The following is a 19,905-nucleotide window of genomic DNA, read 5'->3' as shown; positions in this document are numbered from 1 at the left end:
TTATTTTTCATCAAACGCCCTTGCTTCAGAACAGAATATATAAACAGGATGACACTGCAGTCGGATGGGGAGGTGTACTGGTACAGGGCCAAATTTGGAGCAAGCTTAATGGTTTGGGCATAAGCTTTGAAAGCGAACCAGTTTTGATAGATTTATATTCTCAGCACGTGAGGGGTATGAAATGTTTTCAGTAAGGCCTCAACTCAGTAGAACGTATAAGCAGGGGTAGTTCTAATGGAACTACTTGTGTTTAAGTGATTTGCTGAATAGGGATGGTACTACTTGTGTGTTTAAAGTCAAGCCTGTTTGCTGAATCAGGGTCTACGATCTTAAAGAATTCCAATTCAGTTCAGGGCTGACCCCTCTTCTGACTTTTTCACACGTGTGTGTTTTGTTATATGGTTGTGTAATTCTAGGGAATGGTAACACTGATTAGATAAATCTTTTTTTTTTTTTCCTACCCAGAATGTGATAGGCTGGTACAAATTCAGACGTAATACAGACCAGACAATGACATTTCGAGAGAGACTTCTTCACAGAAATTTACAGTCATACTTATCAAATCAGGGTCTTGTCTTTCTGTTACTAACTTCCAGTGTAACTACAGAAAGCTGTTCCACTTACAGATTGGAACATGCTTTGCACAGACCACAAGAGGGGTAAGTACCACTCGGTTGTTGTTCTCTCTAATTCTAGTAGGACACAGGGATGTATGATAGATATGCTGTGACTTTCCTTATGCTATTCATTTTTCTAGTACTTCTCACCAAAATTACTATTTTTAATGCCAACATTGACTGATTCACTTAGGAAACCTGTTGATTTTCTTCATGAAAACAATCTTCAAGTAAACTAGACAAAGTTAGCAAAACAGATTTAGAAATAATTCTTTATACTGGTAGATCCTCCCCTCTCCCTTGTAATTTGGATGGACGTCTTTCTGTACATTTTTCTCTCTCTAGTTTCTTTCATTTGAACACTCTGATCCCAACCCTTGGTTTTCTCAGCTCCAAGTTTTCCGAGCAGTATTTGCAGCCCAGGATATAATTAAGTGATCTTGTAAGTCTTTATGTTCTGTCATCATATGTTTTTTTGTTTGTTTTTTTGAGGAGTCTTATAGCAGATGTAGAGAAATCTTTAGCAATGACTGTTCTTAGCCTCTGACAAAGTTCACCTGGCATAGGCAAAGAACAACATATGCCAGTTCCTGTATAGATTTTATCACTCTTAATTTGTATCAAATTAACCACCAAGCTCTTTAAAGTATTAGCAATTCTTTTTAGACAATCTGGGAACTCAAGTCCTTACCAGAAGCAACTATCTACATTAGAGTGGGTCATAAGTTTTCTGACAGAACATTTTTCCATTGGAAAATGCCAATTAGTTGTTCTGTGGGAATGTGTATATTTTGACAAAATTCTGATGGAAACCAGGCAGGTTTCCGATGCGACAGAACCCTGCCTGGCAACCTGCCTGGTCCTGCCATTTTGTCCATCTGACTTCTTGGCAGCCCTGGTTCTCAGGCTCCTGGCTCCTCAGAAGCACCATCTCCTTTGCAGCTTGCCTGGGACGCTGGCTGGGAGCCCTGGTTCCCAAGCTCATCTGCATCCCTAGTTTCCAGGCTCCCAGGGTTCCCCTGCTTCACGTCAGCTCTCCAGGTGGCCTGCCTCACCTGGAGAACTTGACAGCCTAGAATCCCAGACCAGGCTGCCTGGATTTTGGGGTGCCTTCCTGTCATCAGTCTGAGGGTTTTCCTCCCACCAGCAGCAGGGCTGGTTGACAGGAAAGACAGGCAGCAGTGGCACTGGTATGTTCCCATATTGGGATATTCCCTTCCACAGGAAAGGACATTTTATTCTGATTCGGACCAAAAGCTCAAACTCGGTTTCCTGCCGGACTGATACTCTGTTTTCTACCCAGCTCTAATCTGGGTGTTTTGTATCTAGCTTGTTCAAGCTATCATGTCAATGCCTACCAAATTTTTCCTAGTACATATTATGTTGAATTTTCCTGTTATCTTTCATTACATTTTGACATCTTATTTCTTGGCACTTTTTATAAATGTTGCAATTTGATACAACAGCAGTACAACAGTCTCTCTAAATTGGTCTTATGGCTTCATTCATCAACAACATAAACAGCAGTTTAAGTAGATTCAAAAAGCTGGCTTAATACAGTAGTTAACAAAACTATTTCATTAGTAAATTAACTCAATTTTTTTAAGAAAGCTTGTGTTGGTTTTGTTTATCTATTTTAATTACAAATTGGCCTGTCTCCCCTTTTTTAAAGGTAATTGGCACAGGGTGGAAATTATTTTGGGACTTTTTTGATGTTTTATAATCTATAAAGAGGCTGATTTTTCTTTTTTATCTTTAAAAATATCAGGAACATCAGGTCTTGTCTTCCATATTTTGAGATTTCATTGGAGGCCCCCGAGGAATGGATTTGGGAGACTTCTTCGTCATTAATTAAGAGGCTGGATGTTCAGTCTTTGATGAAGATCTTTTTCCAAATATTAATTTTGGCATTTATTTTAAAACACAAATTCAGAATGCTTAAAATTGAATTAAATAAGAATCACTTCCCCTTTCAGTGAGGTTTCCTTTCTTGATACCTGTGATGTCAGAATCCTACTCACGGCCTTTCAGGAAAAAACAGAGTAGGCAACTTAATTTCCAATGTAAAAAATATTAAAAATAACATAACTTTCAGGCTACCTTTCTGTATGATAAGAATAGAAAAGAGGAGGCGGCAATTTTCCCCACTTTTATGGGTTATCTTTAACAAACAAAGCTTTGCTACTGTCAATTGTGTTGACCAAACCTTCATTGCAATAAGTGGATGATGTTAAAAGGTAAAGGTAAAAGAAGCACGATCCAGCCAGTTGACAGTAGATCAACCATTTGAACATCACATGAAGTGTATGGATCTGAAGGAGAATGGAAGTCACTTATCCCAGAATGAATAAGGAACAACCCATGTTCACACTGGAAATGGTTTACATTTGATTCCTTTGCATCCTTTCCCTGTTAGCGCTTAGAAACAGATTGTCATAACCAATCATCATTCAATTTTTAAGACTCTCTTGCTTGTGTTTAAAGAGTTCCCTTGATTTCTTTGCAAACCAGTTGATGCCATGCTGTCCTAACCAAAATCCAATTTAAAAAGGTATAAATTAACCTTGAGAGACATTGCCAGGTAGCTTTGTCCTGAAACTTAAGTTTACAAAACCTAAAATTAAAGGGAGTGCCTCAGTTCTGAATGACAGCTTTTTTTTCTTGTATTGCAAATGACACTTTAAAATATTATACCTGAAAGAAACAAATATTTTGGTTTTTGCTGTTTACATAGTATGATTTTACATTTCAGCTTGGACAATGAAAGTAGATTAATCAGTTTCTAATCTGTTTCACTTGCAAGGTACGGTATCATAAGCTATCTCAGTGCTGCATATGTGAGTTGCAAATGTTGTAGGTCATGTGTTTAAAAATGATGTCTCCATTTAAATAAATTTAAATAAAAACATCAGTCTTCTAATTACCTAGATTTTGTCTGTGTTCCTGCCTGAGACTACATGTGGAAGCCTGGTTTTACAAAACTTAGCTTTTGAACCAAATCTAATCTTACACTATATCTCTAATACAAATGTCTTCATGGCTTTTTAACATTTCAGTTGAATACAGTGTGGCTTTTATACAATGAAGGGGAATGTTTAGATGTAAACAAACAAACACATCAGAACCTAAAAGTAAAAATGCCTCAAAACTAACTGAAATATTTTGATTCATTGTCCAAAAAATAAGTGTAAATTTAAATAGTACAAATAAGTAAACTAATCTTTAAAAATACCTTTTTCAATAACCAGATTCATGTAAAAAAAAAAAACCCAGTAAATTACCTAAGGAAACATATGAATTCTCTTTTTGGTATTTTACATACTCAAAAACATTTAAAAATAATAACGTAACCTTAAACATGGGAAAACTTGTGGAAATGTGACTTTAACTGGACTTTTGACCCATGTGTTAAATTTGAGATGTCATGACAGAGCCAGATCCTGTAAGCTATGTATGCCATCAGCCGTGTAGAGCCCAACTTCAGTAGGGCTTTACAAAGAATTTCCCCTTGCGGAACAACTTGCAGGATCAGAGCCAAAATACAGAAACCAATGTCATTTCCAGTATTTAAAACATTGAGTAACAGTTCATGATAAACTTATTGTGATGGGGGTAGGGCCATGCTCTCCAATTATAGGGTACATAATTTTAGCATTTGGGGCCTGCTTCAAAGCCCATTGAAGTCAATGGCAGTCTTTTCGTTGACTACAGTGAGCTTTAGAGAAAAGTGAAAGTGAACATCTTCATCAAGTAGACTTTTTACTCAGAGCAGCTGATTTCTCCCCCAAGGGGGAAAAATCTATACGAGAGTCACCTAAGAGAGTCTCAGATCTTCTGGGCGTGCTTCATTTGTGGCTCAACAAAGTTAGTTTCACTACCTGATATACTAAGAAAACTGACCATTTATTCCCACCCTTTGTTTCCTCTTTTAACCAGTTACTGATCCATGAGAGGATCATCCCTCTTATCCCATGACTGCTTATTTTGCTTAAGAGCCTTTGTCGAGGGATCTTGTCAAAGGCTTTCTGAAAGTCTAAGTACACTATATCCATTGGATCACCCTTGTCCACGTTTGTTGACCATCTCAAAGAATTCTAATAGATGGGTGAGGCATGGTCTCCCTTTACAAAAGCCATGTTGACTCTTCCCAACATATTGTGTTTCTGTGTCTAATAATTCTGTTCTTTACTATAGTTCCAACCAATTGTTCGGGACTGAAGTTTATTCCTCTATGAGAATTAATAAAATGGAATTCTGCACCTGTATCATATATTTTTATAATAAAGATTATCTTTCACAGACACACCTACTTCTAAAACTTACAATGATAAATTTTTATGTTCTTGCTTTTTTTAAAAAGTCTTTTTCAGAAAGTTCCTCTGTTAGTTGCCAACTTGGGTATGGCAGAACAGCAAGGTTACAGAACTGTGTCTGGCTCCTGTATTTCTGATGGCTTTGGCAGAGCAGTAATAAAACACAGGTAGGAATGATGTACTTTTTCCATTTTGAACTTGTTTCTTCTAATGATATTTTGTATATTTCAAAAACTGACATACTGGGAAGGAACCAGCAGTTTGACACTTTCAGAATCATAAAGAGTGAGAAACAATATTTGTATTAAATTTTACCTACAGTATCTCATCTGATACACCCCAACAGGTAACCTTCATAACTGAAAGGTTTCGTATTAAATAATATGTGCCAAAGACTATTTGTAGGGTAATTGAACTCTTCTTCTCTAAATGGAAATCAATGACCAGTTCACAATTTTGGGTCTGTGCTTCTTTGTATCCAGATGTAGAATGTTTCATAGGTAAAATTCTAACCCATTTAAACCTCTTCAGCAAGTGATGCAACCCTAATTTGCTAGCCAGGTATAACTGTTAGGGACTTATTCCTTCACCCGCTCACTGCCCTGGTCCTTCTTGCGTGAACAGAGAGCAACAATACCTGAAGTCCGAAGGTGCAAACAATTCAATGTTTATTGGGGTGAACTTCCAGCAAGCATGATTCAAGTTTCCTTCCTCGATGTCTCGCAAGCATGATTCCAGTTTCCTTCCTCAGTGTCCCCCTTCCCAGCTCTGACACCACAGAGCCTTGCCTGTGTCCCTGTTCCCATTTCCCCCCCCTTAGCAAAACATGATTCCAATTCCCCCACCCCCATTCCCTGTTCCCGTTCCCCCCCTTATTTCCTGATTGATTGCAGACTATATAGTAAAACTTGTTCTGCTTAGCCATACCTTAACAAATCGTTTTACTGAAATTTAACTAACCAATTCTAACATATTGTAATATGATTATCTAACCAATTATATCCCACCACCTTAATTAGCTTACACCCAACAAAATTAATTATACAGCAGACAGAAACAATCACAGAACCAGACAGAGATTATATAGACAAACAATAAGGAAATGGGGACTAAAGTGATAGAACAACAAAGAAATGAGGAATTCACACCTCAGCTATTGATAAGTGAGTTTTTGCCAGACAGGTGTCAGAGTAGCAGCCCTGTTAGTCTGTATCTGCAAAAAGAAAAGGAGTACTTGTGGCACCTTAGAGACTAACCAATTTATTTGAGCATAAGCTTTCGTGAGCTACAGCTCATGTTAGTCTCTAAGGTGCCACAAGTACTCCTTTTCTTCTTGCCAGACAGGATGCTATCAAACTAAGTTTCCTTTATATCTTCTAGGCTCTTCCCTTTCTCTGGAGGTGATGGGCATTATCAGGACAGGATTGTATTCCTAACAGCCAAATAGCACCTTATTTCAATGTGACTAGTTTGGAATGTAAGGATGTGACAATACACTTCCCAGCTTTTGGCTGCCTCTGCTGCTTAGCCAAAGGCCTTAGCCTAAGAACAGGCCCTTACATGGGCAGACAGTGATTTTGATTCATTCTTTTATACCTCTATAACTAGTTAAGTGATGATAATACACCTAAATTCTTAAAGTATAGACCTTTGCAAACAGGCCTGAATATCTATATCCTAATAACAATAACAATCATTGAGTAAACTTTTGTTTTGTAATTCATTGTTTTTCCATAACTTTTGGCCAAGCTCAGTTGTCATAACAAATTGAATTGATACTGTCAACTTCAAAATAATGTTGTATACAAAATGTCTTTACCTACATTAATGATAATACCTTAAATTATTTAAATTACCGGTAAATCCAGTTTACTTTGCTGTAATGCTCTTTGTTCTTTGCATTTCTATAGATTGGCCAATGAAGTTGAAGTCACTTTCGTTTAGTTGATTTTTCATATTCTTGGTGCTGCTGGATTTTTGGTTTAAGAACAGTATTTAAAAAATAAATCTATAAGCAACTGAACCATTTCTAATGGAATTTAAAAAGTCCACGGAAATAATTCTGTTCGGTTTGTAACATCTTGCTTTTACAAAAGCTAAATGTGGGGCCAGATAAGAGTTTTTCCTTTACGATAATATTACTTTGCCCTCTCTCACCTTCTGAGGATCTCACAATGATTATACTTACTAACAAATTAAACATCTTGACACACCTGGAAAGATAACTAGAGACTATTCCAATATCACAGTTGGGGAACAAAGGCACAGAAGTTAAATGACTTGCCCAAAGTCACTCACAAGTCCATAGAAGAGCTGGGAATACAACCCATATGTCATGAGCCTGTGTTTTAAACACTTGCTAGACTGTTCTTACTATGAAATATTCTGTAGCATGGAGACTACATCCTTCACATAGAGGGACAGTCTCAAATCTTTCTCTCTAATGTTTGGTTTTGTAACTGGCTGGTGAGATGTTTCATGTAGCAACTTGGCATTGTGCTCCTGTATACCCTAATAGGTCCATCAATGGCTGTTAGCCAGGATGGACAGAGATGGTTTCCCTAACCTCTGTTTGCCAGAAGCTGGGAATGGGTGATGGGATGGATCACTTGGTGATTACCTGTTATGTTCATTCCCTCTTGGGCACCTGGCATTGGCCACTGTCGGAAAACAGGATACTGGGCTAGATGGACCTTTGGTCTGACCCAGTGTGGCCATTTTTATGTTCTACCGTACCCCTACACAAGGGACTCTCAGTAGCTTTCCTCTGGGCACTGCCCCCTGCACTGCTTTATCCCTGCATCTGTTACTCTGCCCAGCTTCGTTCTGTGGGCTTTAAAATATAAAAATATATGGAGATATACTTATCTCATAGAGCCCAGTCCCTTGCCTTTACAGCAGGACTATGTACTGTCCCTTATTTTTGCCCCAGATCCCTAAATGGCCCCTTCAAGGATTGAACTCACAACCCTGGGTTCAGCAGGCCAATGCTTAAACCACTGAGCTGTTCCCCCCCCTGCTTGGCCTATTCCTGAAATAGGTTCAATTCTGCACTACTCTCTCCTTCCCCAGTATGTTGTCCCTGACTTCTCCCAGCTCCCTCTCCAGAAGACTGTTCTTGTCTGGCTGCCTGAGACCTTGACCCCATATAAGCAGGGGGGAGAGTGCAGTTGGCTGGAGAGGAGGGGCACACATTCTCCTGGCTTGCAGCCTCTTGCCCCCACACTTAGCTCACTACTGCATGAGAATGAAAGGAACAGATCTCTGTTGCTACCAAGCTGCCTCCAGTCCCCCATGCTTCACCTGTCCACATAGAGTGCAGCATTCCTGCTCTGCACATGAAGGGAGCAGCCTCTGTGCAGGAGTCAATAGGCCCTGCAGCTGCTTCTGTTGGGGACACCCAGAACTGCAGTCCAATCCTAACAGCTAAGGCTGCTGTCAGTGGCACTAGCAGCAGCAGCAGCTAGAAGCCCTGCGCTACCAGGAGAAAAAAAGGTGTAGAACCACTGGTATGTTCCATGCTGCATGCCTGTGTTTCCCTTAGTCTGAGAACTTCGGCTATAGACCACTGTACAGAGATGTATTTAGGTTATTGACTTGTAAATGTGTTATCTAACCCTTTTACCACAGATTCTGGATCTGAGGAGAGGATAAAAATCACAAAATATCTTATTTAATAAAAGTGTTAAGAAACAAGTATCTCCCAGTGAAAGGTGTACTGGAGTCCAGAGACCTACAATTTATAAATCGAACACAAAAGTAAAAGCCAAAAGTCCACTACTGCTCCTCATTGAAAATCCATTATGCTTAAGGAATTACAGCTGATGTAGACATCTACGTTAGACTTTAGTGGACAAAAGCATCACTCGGTACACATGCACAGTTAAGTTTAATTCTATAATGGGCCTCTTTTTGTGTCCAAAGGTCAGAATTTTTTTATGAAGATGGATCACTAAAAGAGGTTCACAAGATTAATGAAATGTATGCCACCTTGCAAGAGGAACTGAAGGTAGGTCATTAACTTTCAGAAAAGCACATGTCAGATCGTAGATGTTAAGGTAGCACTGCAAACAAGTCAAATATTCACACTGGAGGTCCTGATTCTCATTTACATTAAGGCAACCTAACATAGCACAAAGAAGCCTTAAAGTGACTGTAAATATAATTTGTTCCCCCTTCAAGGTCCTTTTGTACTGCCAACATAATGTAAAGTGGCATTATTGTACCTGAGAATTAGATCCAAGGTGTCTTGTGCAGAAATGTGCAAATATAAGGGAGGTGGAAGAAAGACTTGGTATAAAACAGTTGACACCATAAGTCATACAAAATCTAGCATTTCCGTTAACTGCTTGGATGATTACAAATAATGACCCAAAACAGTGGAGAACTTGAGTTATTTGCTGGGATCTCAATGCAGGGCTTGAAAAATGTACCTGATACAAAAGATGGACTGTTGCAGAAGGGACAACCAGCTAAATCCTAGGGTAGTACCAAAGAAGGCAAGTCCCTTCCTTCCATCTGCTGAAAAGGGGCAAGGTGCTGTTATTCTAAGTAGGATGCTCTGCCTGAGTCTGCCATGTCAGGCAGTCATACCTGAGGATACCGGTCTTCCTCCTCAGGCAGCTAGAAATTTAGATATCTACAACACCCTCTTTTTTTTGTGCGGCGGAGGGGTTCACTGGCTACTGTAAGGGATTGGAATGAGGAGAAGGGTGCCCTCTGCTACTCTACTCCCAATCTTGTCTTTTAGTTTCTCCTCCCCATAAATATCTATGCCTTCCACACCTGTCTTTCCAAAGGGAATTCTGGATTAAGCAGTAAAACTGGTGGAAACATTAATCTGCCAGGTTACGTAAGTGTTAACATCTCAGAGGAAACCGAGCAGTGAATGAACTGCTTGGAGTGAGATTGAAGGTGACACAACCTTGAAAAGTTCACAAATTAGCAAATGGGTCTGCTCCTAAGTGCTGGAAATTCTATTTAGGAAACTTTCTGGGCATAATCTATGAATTTCAGTACAACATAGCTTTTTTTTTTTTTAAGTTTCCAATCCCTGTGGTTGTGAAGATTACATCAAATCCATATTTGAAAAGTTAACTGATAAATTAATTTATTGAGTGGCAGCTGTAGTGTCTTTGGTGCAGTTTATATCTTTTCCAATGAGCAAAAGAGTGATAGGTAAGATACTTATGATTTCACGTTACTATTCAATGGAAGCTTACAGCAAGGTTTATAGACTTTTCCCTAATTCCAGATAAGTTTATATCTTGCTTGTTCAAAGATGATCTTTCAGGCACTTAGTCCTGAGGGAAACGGGAGATATCTTAACAGTGCTTTGAAGTCTAATGAGGAACCACAGTAGTTTTCCATTCCCCACAAGAAAAGAGCGTTCCCAAACGGGGATCACTGGACTGCACTGCAGACTATGAGTCACTCCTACTCAACTATATGGAAGACTTGGGTTTTGGCTACTGTGTTAGAGAAATTATTAAGTTTTTTGTAGCACAACTAGCTTTAGTTAAACTTTGTGTTCAATCTTCTAAGAGGAGTTCCTCAATATGATTATGGTACAAGAAACAAATCTCAGAATTTTTGTATTAAGCACAGACTCATATCAAAGCTTCTATCTGGGCAATACCAAACACAAAATCATGGAAGTCTGGGATTTGTCCAATAACTTTTGCAAATATCAGGAAAGAAAGTTGGCTCCTTATCTGGTAATGAGCCTGCAATCACAGTTTTTAAAATTAATGAGCTCTTGCATTACTTTTTGGAAATTGGTCTTGAGAAAAATAAGTAGATAGTATGGCTATTTGGAAGTAATAAGGATTATAAATACTGTTTTTAAAAACAGGAGAAATTAAATGTGAATCATCTAGAGTTGCTAATTAGTATGCACCTCAGAGTCAGATGGGAACAAGGTAGTTTACTAAGCTGCTGGAAATTTGTAAGTAGTATCATCAGAATGGAAGGGGCTAGGGGAAGAACTTTCTTTTAAATATTGAGAAAGACAACTTTACCATTACTAAAGTCGCATCCAGGGGATAAGTTCCAAGCACAAAAGAAACAACTGAGCCTTAAGCACTATATACACAGGATTAGAGAGAAACTTGGCTGTCCTTTTAAATTGAGATGAAAAATTGTGAAAGAAGGAACACCATTCATGTAACTTTTACGGACTTCAGTAAAGCACGTGATACAGTACCTCACTTTCTTGAAATAGTCATTCAAAGTTACTTGGACAGGAGTACTACCTGTAGGCCTGCAGAGTGCCACAAATCAATGTTAGGTTCATGTTTTTAAAACCAAGTGAATTCAGTTGTTAAAAGTGGTGGAACTAGGAGTAGTAACATGAAATTAAACAAAGTAAAACATGGGAAATTTCAAGTGGTATTTTGAGTAACCCTGATGGGAGAAAGTAAACTTGCCTCCAAAGGAAAACAGATGAAGTGCCATTTCTTGAGTTTAAAAGTAGACTGCATAAAATACTAGAATATACTGTAGCAAACCTTCTAGGATTTTAGGTGGAACGGACTACAAGATTTTTTAAGTGTTTTCCAGGTAGTTGCTGATTCAGTAATCTTACCGTTCACTATACCCACAATGTTGCTTTGTATGTTTTGTTTAGTAGTATTGGACCTTTTCTTTTTTTAAAAAAAAGACATTGTACAATGTGTTAACTTTTTTTTTTTAAGGCTGCCTTGAAATTTATCTGGAACACTTAAATAAATAAATCCAATATAAGACTGACTTAATGACTACAATTGAATGTTCAGTAGAATTGACTTCTCTTGCAGAAGATATGTTCTAAAGTAGAGGGCAGCGAACGATCAGTAGAGAAACTCCTAGCAGAAGTGGACCAACTAAAACAAGAAATAAAAAGAAAAAAGGAACCAACACAAACTTCAGGTAATGCAGAAAGATAATCAAGCCTCTCCATGGAAATATGAGTTATGTGACAAAACTGGACATGTAAACAATACTTAATATAACTAGGAGGAATCCATAAGACATGAAATTTCAGCTCTGCTTATCCCACTAAATTCAGTCTGGTCTAAAAACCCTAAAATATGGAATTAATTCTAGAGTCTACATTAGTGAGTAATCTCTACAGTTGCAATTTTGGAAGTTTGCCACTAGATATTAAACTAAATATGAAATGCCATTCATTACTAGCACTTATCTTTATTCTCAGTGTATCAAAAAATAAAATTTGCTAGCCATTGAATTTTTTTGCAAATGGAGTCTGAAAACAGTTTGGATATTTGTGTTTAGCCACCATCACTTTCTAACTACCAGTCAAAAGAGAAAATACCTTTTCTTGAAAGGAGAAAGTTTGCTAATCATAGTAAGTTAATTTATGTATATGAACATAATTCAATAGAGAGGACTATGCTGGTAATGTATAGAAATTAAAAGGACTATTCTGCACATTAAGCCACTCCAAAACTTTAAAACAAAAAGGCGACTGAACACTAATGATGGGAATACTAGAAAAGGCTAGTTTGAAATTCTTATTTTTTCTATTATTTAGGAGAGAACAAGTGTGTTTCAGATGAATCAAAGGAGAATGTTTTCCTTTGTCAAGCTTTACAAACATTTTTCCCAAATTCTGGACTTCAGACCTGCATTGTTTCCTTAAAAGGCAGGCAGATTTCTAAACACTGCTGTAACACGGACCACAAAATAAATGTCATGGACAAACTGACTCTAATGCAAGAAGACAGTGACTTTCCTGAAGCTGGAACAAGGCACATAACCAAGCGTAAAGCTAGCGTGACCACAGCTGGACGAAAACCATTCAAGAAATCACGCTCATTGCAACTTCACCATAAGTTACTTAAAGGGGACCAAGACAACAGAGACCAAGAAGGAAAGCTTACAATGAGTGGTACTGAAACAGAGGAGGAAACTTTGGAGAAACTTAAAGACACTAACGAATATCCACAATCGCCAACTTTTTAATCCTTTTGGGCCAGGTGTAGGATTTTCCTCAGGGTGACTACTGCTGCACCAAAAAACTGCTGCCAACACATTTACTATGTTCCATCAATTGACAGTAGGGCTAAACTAATGTATTTAAGTATCCTTTTGTAAAAATTTTTACATGTACAACAGTTTTTTAAAATGCAGGTATCTTATTTGGAAAATATAGAGCAGAGTCCAGATTACATTCCCTCACTCTGCATTCCCTTTCTCTCAGGGCTCACAGTAGGAAGAATAGTAGTAGAGTACAGACATTGAAAACTGAAGAGCTGCTGCAACTGTCAGGGTTGAGATGTGCTGTACCTTGCCTTTTTAAGTGATATGTACTTATTGCTAAGCTATTGCTGAAAGAGGCTACCACCACATTTAGGATTTGCTCAGCAGCAGCTGAAATAGACAGTGCCGAAGCAGCTTGGTATCCGGGTCTGCTACAATGTTATGTTAACAGCAAAGGTTGCTGTCTTACTCTAATCACTTGCTCTCTTGCATTCTGACCATTTATATCTTTGGTTTTACTTTCAAATTGCTCCCATGATGAGCAAGTTTAACTCCATGTTTTCCCTTACTTCAAACTCAGAAAGGTATGGAGTAGGGTCCTGCTGCATTTTAAGATCAGATTATAATGCAGGAAAACAGCACACAAGCGTTTTGAGACGTTTCCTACAGGTTTTAAGTTCTCTATTGCAAACATGGAGAACTTTCTCTCTTAATGAGTGCTCAGTTCTGTTATTTGTTATAGTGTGTAATATGTCACAACTTCTTTCTGGCAGTTATGTAGAGGAATGCCAAGCATTTTGGGTAAGAGTATAACTGACCGGAGCATCCATTCTAAAATTGTTAGTATTTTGTTACAGATGTAAAGGTTCTGATAGTAATGAGTACATAAACATTATAAATAACTTTATTGTTTTATGCACAATTTACATAACTTACTCCGGATGCCTGATATCACAAATTTTTGGGTCATTAAGAAATGTTGGATCCTTGTACACAACTGGCATAAATCCTGCAAGAAATTAATACTGGTGTTAAGTGTTTAAATAAAAAAATAATTTTGTCTACAAAAACTAGTTTACAGCTATGCTTACCAATTACATGAGCTCTTTTAATGGCTTTTGAAATCTCTTTCTGTTTCTTCCCACACAAGCCTGTAAAGACAGGTTTTTAGCATCTTATTTCAGGTATCCAAATAATAGATGGAGGTTGGTTATTAGGGATTCCCTCGGGACTTTTTTTTAAAAAAAACCTTACTAGAAAATAGATAAATCAGATTACAGAAACTATTAGTATGTAGAAAGTGTACAATTCAAATGTTTGAATGCCTAATCATGAAAATACCCAGTTATATCACATTACTCAGTGGTTTCACAGTGGACAGTAATTCTTACCACTATGATGGTTAAATTCAAAATGCTAAATTTTAATATTAGCCTTAAGTCAACACTTGTAATAACATAAACAAAGATTACTCGTTAAATTGACATTAGACTACAGCTTACATACCTGTTATATGTCTGCCATAAATGCGACCAGTATATGGAGAAACAAACTGGGATAGAAGCTATTGAAGAAGCAAAAAGCTTAATAAATAGTCTTGCAAACCAGTAACTTTAAACACTATTTTTTTTAAAAAAGTTGTATTTGACACTATTGTATGCGCCCTATGTTATGGCATATGACGTTATTTGCCTTAAAGAACTTATCACAAGAATAACTTGCTGGCTTTTAAACCAGAATTTAAAAACCACGTATATTAATGTTCTAAATATGATTACCTTTTCTGTGGCGCTCATCTTAGTTCTTTACAAATATTAAGAAATTAATTAGCCGCTCACCTCCTATGGTTACTATCATCTGCATTTTACACATCAGGAACTGAGTCACGCATTAAGGCCAAAAGCATCTACTAGCTTTGGAGGTCCAGTTTGAGAATCCTATGGCATGATTTTTCAGAGTACTCCCATTAATCTCCGTTCCAGTCGTGAGTGCTCAGCACTTCTGAAAGTCAGAGCCCTAAGTATCTCAAAGAGACAACAATTTTTCGGCTGTGCCCTTTTGCAAAACTGAAATTTTCCTCAGGAAAATAAGTTTTTTACATACTACATTAGCAGCCAAAGGAATACTAACTTCCCCTACAAGCTAGTACATTAAGCTCTTCACTCTTCTGAATGTCATGCTTCACCCACATAACCCTGTTGTGAGTGTCTCCTCTAGTAAGGATAGGAGGCCCAAACTATTCTGTACATCAGATTTCATTCTTCTAGTCACTCAAAGCAAATGATAGTTCAGCTGATCACTGTCAACCACCTGCCCCTTGTGGAGAGCCCTACAGCATCAGTCTAGCTTTGCATACCATAAAATCATACCTGTGCCCCAAATACTCCCCCCAGCAGTGCCGTTGGAAGCAAGGAAGTGAAATTGACTGTCAATTTAGCTCTGCTTCTGCAGGCGCAGCATTTCCTCCAGCTAGTACAAAGAGAACAAGCTAGTGGGGAGTATTGCTCACATTCTCCCCCAACTTCATACCCTTAATTTCTAGAATTGAATCCTTCTAGTCCCATTTTCCCCTGGTTCCTCCTGCCTAAATAGCAGCTTCCCCACAAATAAAATTGACCAAACAATTGCCTGAGACAATCACTGCACAAATTCATATGGTTAAGAATCTCACCTGTACATTCTTGTAGTCTACATTTATTCCACACAAGACACATCTTTTAGGAGGATCCTTATAGGGGTTTTCCATTTGAATTGGCTGAAATAAGAAGTAGTTTATTATTCTACTTCTTGATTTCTTTGGAACACAAATAAAAACGTTCTGGAAAATTGAAATGAAGGTTGATTTTAAGACTTAGCAATAGCACATGTCATTAGAGGTGGTTTCATATTGCAAACCCAGACCTTGGCTTCCCAAGGTGCCGTAGGTTAAAAGTAGGGCGGTTGATTAATCGACGTTAACTCATGCCATTAACTCAAAAAAATTAATCGCAATTTAAAAAATTAGTCATGATTAATCGCAGTTTTATTTGCATTGTTAAACAATAGACTACCAATTTAAATTTATTAAATTGGATGTTTTTCTACACTTTCAAATATATTGATTTCAATTAAACAGAACACAAAGTGTACAGTGCTCACTTCATATTATTTTTAATACAAATATTTGCACTGTAAAAATTATAGTTTTTCAGTTCACCTCATACAAGTGCTGTAGTGCAATCTCTTTATCGTGAAAGTGCAACTTACAAATGTAGATTTTTTTTGTTACATAACTGCACTCAAAATAAAACAAGGTAAAACTTTAAAACTACAAGCCCACTCAGTCCTACTTCTCGTTCAGCCAATCGCTAAGACAAACAAGTTTGTTTACATTTATGGGAGATAACGCTGCCCACTTCTTATTTACAATGTCACCAGAAAGTGAGAACAGGCATTCGCATAGGACTTTTGTAGCCAGCATTGCAAGGTATTTACATGCCAGATATGCTAAACAGTCATGCTTCGGCCACCATTCCAGAGAACATGCTTCCATGCTGATGACGCTTGTTAAAAAAATAATGCATTAATTAAATTTGTGACTGAACTCTCTGGGGGAGGAGAATTGCATGTCTCCAGCTCTATTTTACCCGCATTCTGCCATATATTTCATATTATAGTAGTCTTGGATGATGACTCAGCACATGTTGAAAAGGAGGACTTGTGGCACCTTAGAGACTAACAAATTTATTTGAGCATAAGCTTTCATGAGCTACAGCTCACTTCATTGGATGCATTCAGTGGAAAATACAGTGGGGAGATTTATATACACAGAGACTATGAAACAGTGGGTGTAACAGAGTGATCAGGTAAGGTGAGCTATTACCAGCGGGGGGGGGGGGACGGGGACCTTTTGGCGTTATAATCAAGGTGGTCAACTGCTGGAAATGGCCAAGAACGTCTGAGGAACAGCGGGGGGGGGGGGGGGGGATAAACATGGGGAAATAGTTTTACTTTGTGTAGTGACCCATCCACTCCCAGTCTCTATTCAAGCCTAAGTTAATTGTATCCAGTTTGCAAATTAATTCCAATTCAGCAGTCTCTCATTGGAGTCTGTTTTTGAAGTTTTTTTGTTGAAGAATTGCCAAACAGACTCTCAGTACAGTGTGTATGGTAACACCCATTGTTTCATGTTCTCTGTGTATATAAATCTCCCCACTGTATTTTCCACTGAATGCATCCGATGAAGTGAGCTGTAGCTCACAAAAGCTTATGCTCAAATAAATTGGTTAGTCTCTAAGGTGCCACAAGTCCTCTTTTTCTTTTTGCAGATACAGACTAACATGGCTGCTACTCAAACTCAGCACATGTTGTTCATTTTAAGAACACTTTCACTGCAGATCTGACAAAATGCAAAGAAGGTACTAATGTGAGATTTCTAAAGATAGCTACAGCACTCAACCCAAGACTTAAGAATCTGAATCCCCTTCCAGAATCTGAGAGGGACGAGGTGTGGAGCATGCTTTCAGAAGTCTTAAAAGAGCAACACTCCGCTGCGGAATCTACAGAACCCGAACCACCAAAAAAGAAAGTCAACCTTCTGCTGGTGGCATCTGACTCAGATGATGAAAATGAACATGCACTGGTTTGCACTGCTTTGGATTGTGATCAAGCAGAACCTGTCATCAGCATGGACACATGTCCCCTGGAATAGTGGTTGAAGCATGAAGGGACATGAATCTTTACTACATGTCTTATTTACAATGTCTTTCTGGTGACATTGTAAATAAGAAGTGGGCAGCGTTATCGCCCATAAACATAAACAAACTTGTCTGTCTTAGCGATTGGCTGAACAAGAAATAGGACTGAGTGGACACTTAGGCTCTAAAGTTTTACATTGTTTTATTTTTGAATGCAGTAATTTTTTGTACATATTTCTATATTTGTAAGATCTTTCATGATAAAGAGATTGTACTACAGTACTTGCATTGGGTTAATTGAAAAATACTTTCTTTTGTTATTTACAATGCAAATATTTGTAATAAAAATAAATATGAAGTGAGCACTGTACACTTTGTATTCTGTGTTTATTGAAATCAATATATTTGAAAACGTAGAAAACATCCAAAATATTTAAATAAATGGTATTCTATTATTGCTTAACAGCACAATAATTTGTGATTAATTTTTTTAATCGCTTAACAGCCCCAGTTAAATGTAGAGATACTGATCTTGTCTCGAAGGCACTTTTTTACTTGTATGTATGGACCTCATCATCTTAGTATTGAGCATCTCCCAGATATTAAAAAGATAGAAAATTTTAACTCTTCCCTCCTCCCCACTTTATAAAAGAAATGGCTTTTAGTTGGTTCTATGTAGCACCACCATGACAACTGCTAAAACTCAGTAGGTGGAAGCAGTATGTTTCCTGGTTCCCTTCCTTGCTTGAAGGATGCTCCTCTAGGATTTACATAATGGAGGAATGAATGTGACTATATTAAGGCAAGGGGAGGAGGAGGGGTGGCTGAGTGAGGGGGTGCAGGGACACATGGGGACCGGGGCAGATGTGGGGTCTGCATGGGGGAGATGTTAGGGTCTACATGGGGGAGACTTCCTAACAATCCCCCCACCCCAAAAGCAGACTGTTCCATACTTCTCACACCCACACCCAACAACCCTCCAGGTTCACCTCCAGGCTTCTTCCCAGCAATTACTTCCCTCTTCCTCAGCTCCTCCATTACTCCTGATTCCCCCAAGCCTTTCCACTCCTTCTGAGGGGTGCAGGAAATAATTCATTTAAACTACAATACAGAAGCTTATTACTCAAATTTATATATTAATATGCCTACTAAGGAATCTATTTATCAAAAAGCATTTCCTGAATCTTTTTTGTTGTCTGTATTGTTACAGACATACTTGTAGACAGGTATTTTGAAATAAATTACTAAAATTGAAACTGGCATGATTATATTATGTTATTTTGACAAATAAAATATGCAGAACTTTTTATTTTTTGGCACAGAATGCCTCCATGATTAAACTCTTACTTTCAAGAGCTGTTTTTCTCAGCACTGCAAGCTTAATCAACTACAAAATATGTCAAGTTAAAGCCTTCTTACCAGATCCACTTTGTGGGACACCTGTTCCTGCTGTGAACTATATCCCCTTCTCCACAACACTGTTGCCAGAACAAAATAAAAGTTACTGTTAAATCACTTTACAAATACTGCCTCAAAACAAAATAAAACAAAAAAACAATTTCCTGCCTAAACTGAAAGTTGTGCATCTTCCAAGGGGGAAAATGGGTCGATTGTAGAAGTTTTTCCACTAAGAGATTAGGCACAGGGTCGGGAGGACCCTTCACTGAACTCTCAACGTCTTCCCCTGCTCTTTGTTTCCCTATTTTAAAATAGTCTTGCAGGTGCGTTCACAGTAACATTTCTGAAGTAGGCAGGAGACCTACTGGCAGCAGGGATCCTGCAAACACCAACCTCTAGCTCCATCAGTGGGCAGGCGAACCCACCCTCCCCCCTACACTTGACCAGGGCAGGGGCGAGGACTCCGCGAGGCTACCCTCGCCCGCCTGCTCCGGGGGACACTCCCCGAGGCTTCAAAGGAGAGACACCCCAGAGCCCCCCGGGGCGCGCCCCCCCATAGGGGTCGGCGCTCTGCGGCCGCGTCACGTTGAGAGTGGAAACTGGGGGCGGGAGAATTGCGCCCGCTCTGCCGAGGCTGCGGCCCGGACCGGCGGAGCCGGGGCTCCCAAGCCGCAGAGAGAGCGCGGACACCAGCCCAGGTGCTGCACGTACAGGCCCTCCCGCCCCCGAGGCCTCTCACCAGAGCAGGAGGCGCTGGCTCCTTGACCAGCTGCCAGGATCTGCTGGAGCCTCCCCCAGCCCCGGGATGAAAGCACTAGGATGGCCGCCATCTTCCTCCCGCCTGGCCCTTCACGGCACCCGTCCGCTACACTGTGGCGCGACCCACAGCGCTTAACGTCCTTTGCCCAACAAGTAAAT

The 19,905-nt window shown here is 38.9% G+C and overlaps 2 protein-coding genes across 3 annotated transcripts in view; one reads left to right on the top strand and one right to left on the bottom strand.

Moving 5' to 3' along the window:
• The window catches only part of ABRAXAS1 (abraxas 1, BRCA1 A complex subunit), a 23,100-nt gene extending 9,043 nt beyond the window's left edge, over nucleotides 1–14,057 (top strand). The window contains exons 5-9 of one of the 2 annotated variants that reach the window (XM_074950510.1): nucleotides 466–659; nucleotides 4,978–5,097; nucleotides 8,855–8,939; nucleotides 11,728–11,839; nucleotides 12,465–14,057. In XM_074950510.1, coding sequence (XP_074806611.1) covers nucleotides 466–659; nucleotides 4,978–5,097; nucleotides 8,855–8,939; nucleotides 11,728–11,839; nucleotides 12,465–12,895 — 942 coding nt within the window. In that variant the 3' untranslated portion in view covers nucleotides 12,896–14,057. The remainder of the gene's footprint in view (nucleotides 1–465; nucleotides 660–4,977; nucleotides 5,098–8,854; nucleotides 8,940–11,727; nucleotides 11,840–12,464) is intronic. The other variant, XM_074950511.1, reaches the window with a different exon arrangement.
• On the bottom strand, nucleotides 13,802–19,905 carry MRPS18C (mitochondrial ribosomal protein S18C). Its single transcript, XM_074950512.1, has 6 exons — nucleotides 19,727–19,905; nucleotides 19,009–19,067; nucleotides 15,585–15,668; nucleotides 14,420–14,477; nucleotides 14,005–14,064; nucleotides 13,802–13,922 (listed from the first exon to the last, which is right to left on the bottom strand). Exons 1-6 carry the CDS (start codon nucleotides 19,815–19,817, stop codon nucleotides 13,846–13,848), a joined length of 429 nt encoding a protein of 142 aa, XP_074806613.1. The 5' UTR covers nucleotides 19,818–19,905; the 3' UTR covers nucleotides 13,802–13,845.

The sequence above is a fragment of the Natator depressus genome, chromosome 4 (assembly GCF_965152275.1).
Source record: "Natator depressus isolate rNatDep1 chromosome 4, rNatDep2.hap1, whole genome shotgun sequence".
In the NCBI taxonomy this organism is placed as follows: Eukaryota; Metazoa; Chordata; order Testudines; family Cheloniidae; genus Natator; species Natator depressus.
The sequence above is the reverse complement of the archived record's forward strand: the minus strand, read 5'-3'. Positions and strand labels throughout refer to the sequence as shown.

Coding starts and splice junctions, on each gene's coding strand:
- MRPS18C (XM_074950512.1), bottom strand. CDS start 19,817: ATGGCGGCCATCCTAGTGCTTTCATCCCGGGGCTGGGGGAGGCTCCAG. Junction 19,068..19,726: donor AGCCAGCGCCTCCTGCTCTG/GTGAGAGGCCTC, acceptor TTCTGGCAACAG/TGTTGTGGAGAAGGGGATAT. Junction 14,478..15,584: donor TAGACTACAAGAATGTACAG/GTGAGATTCTTA, acceptor CTTCTTCAATAG/CTTCTATCCCAGTTTGTTTC.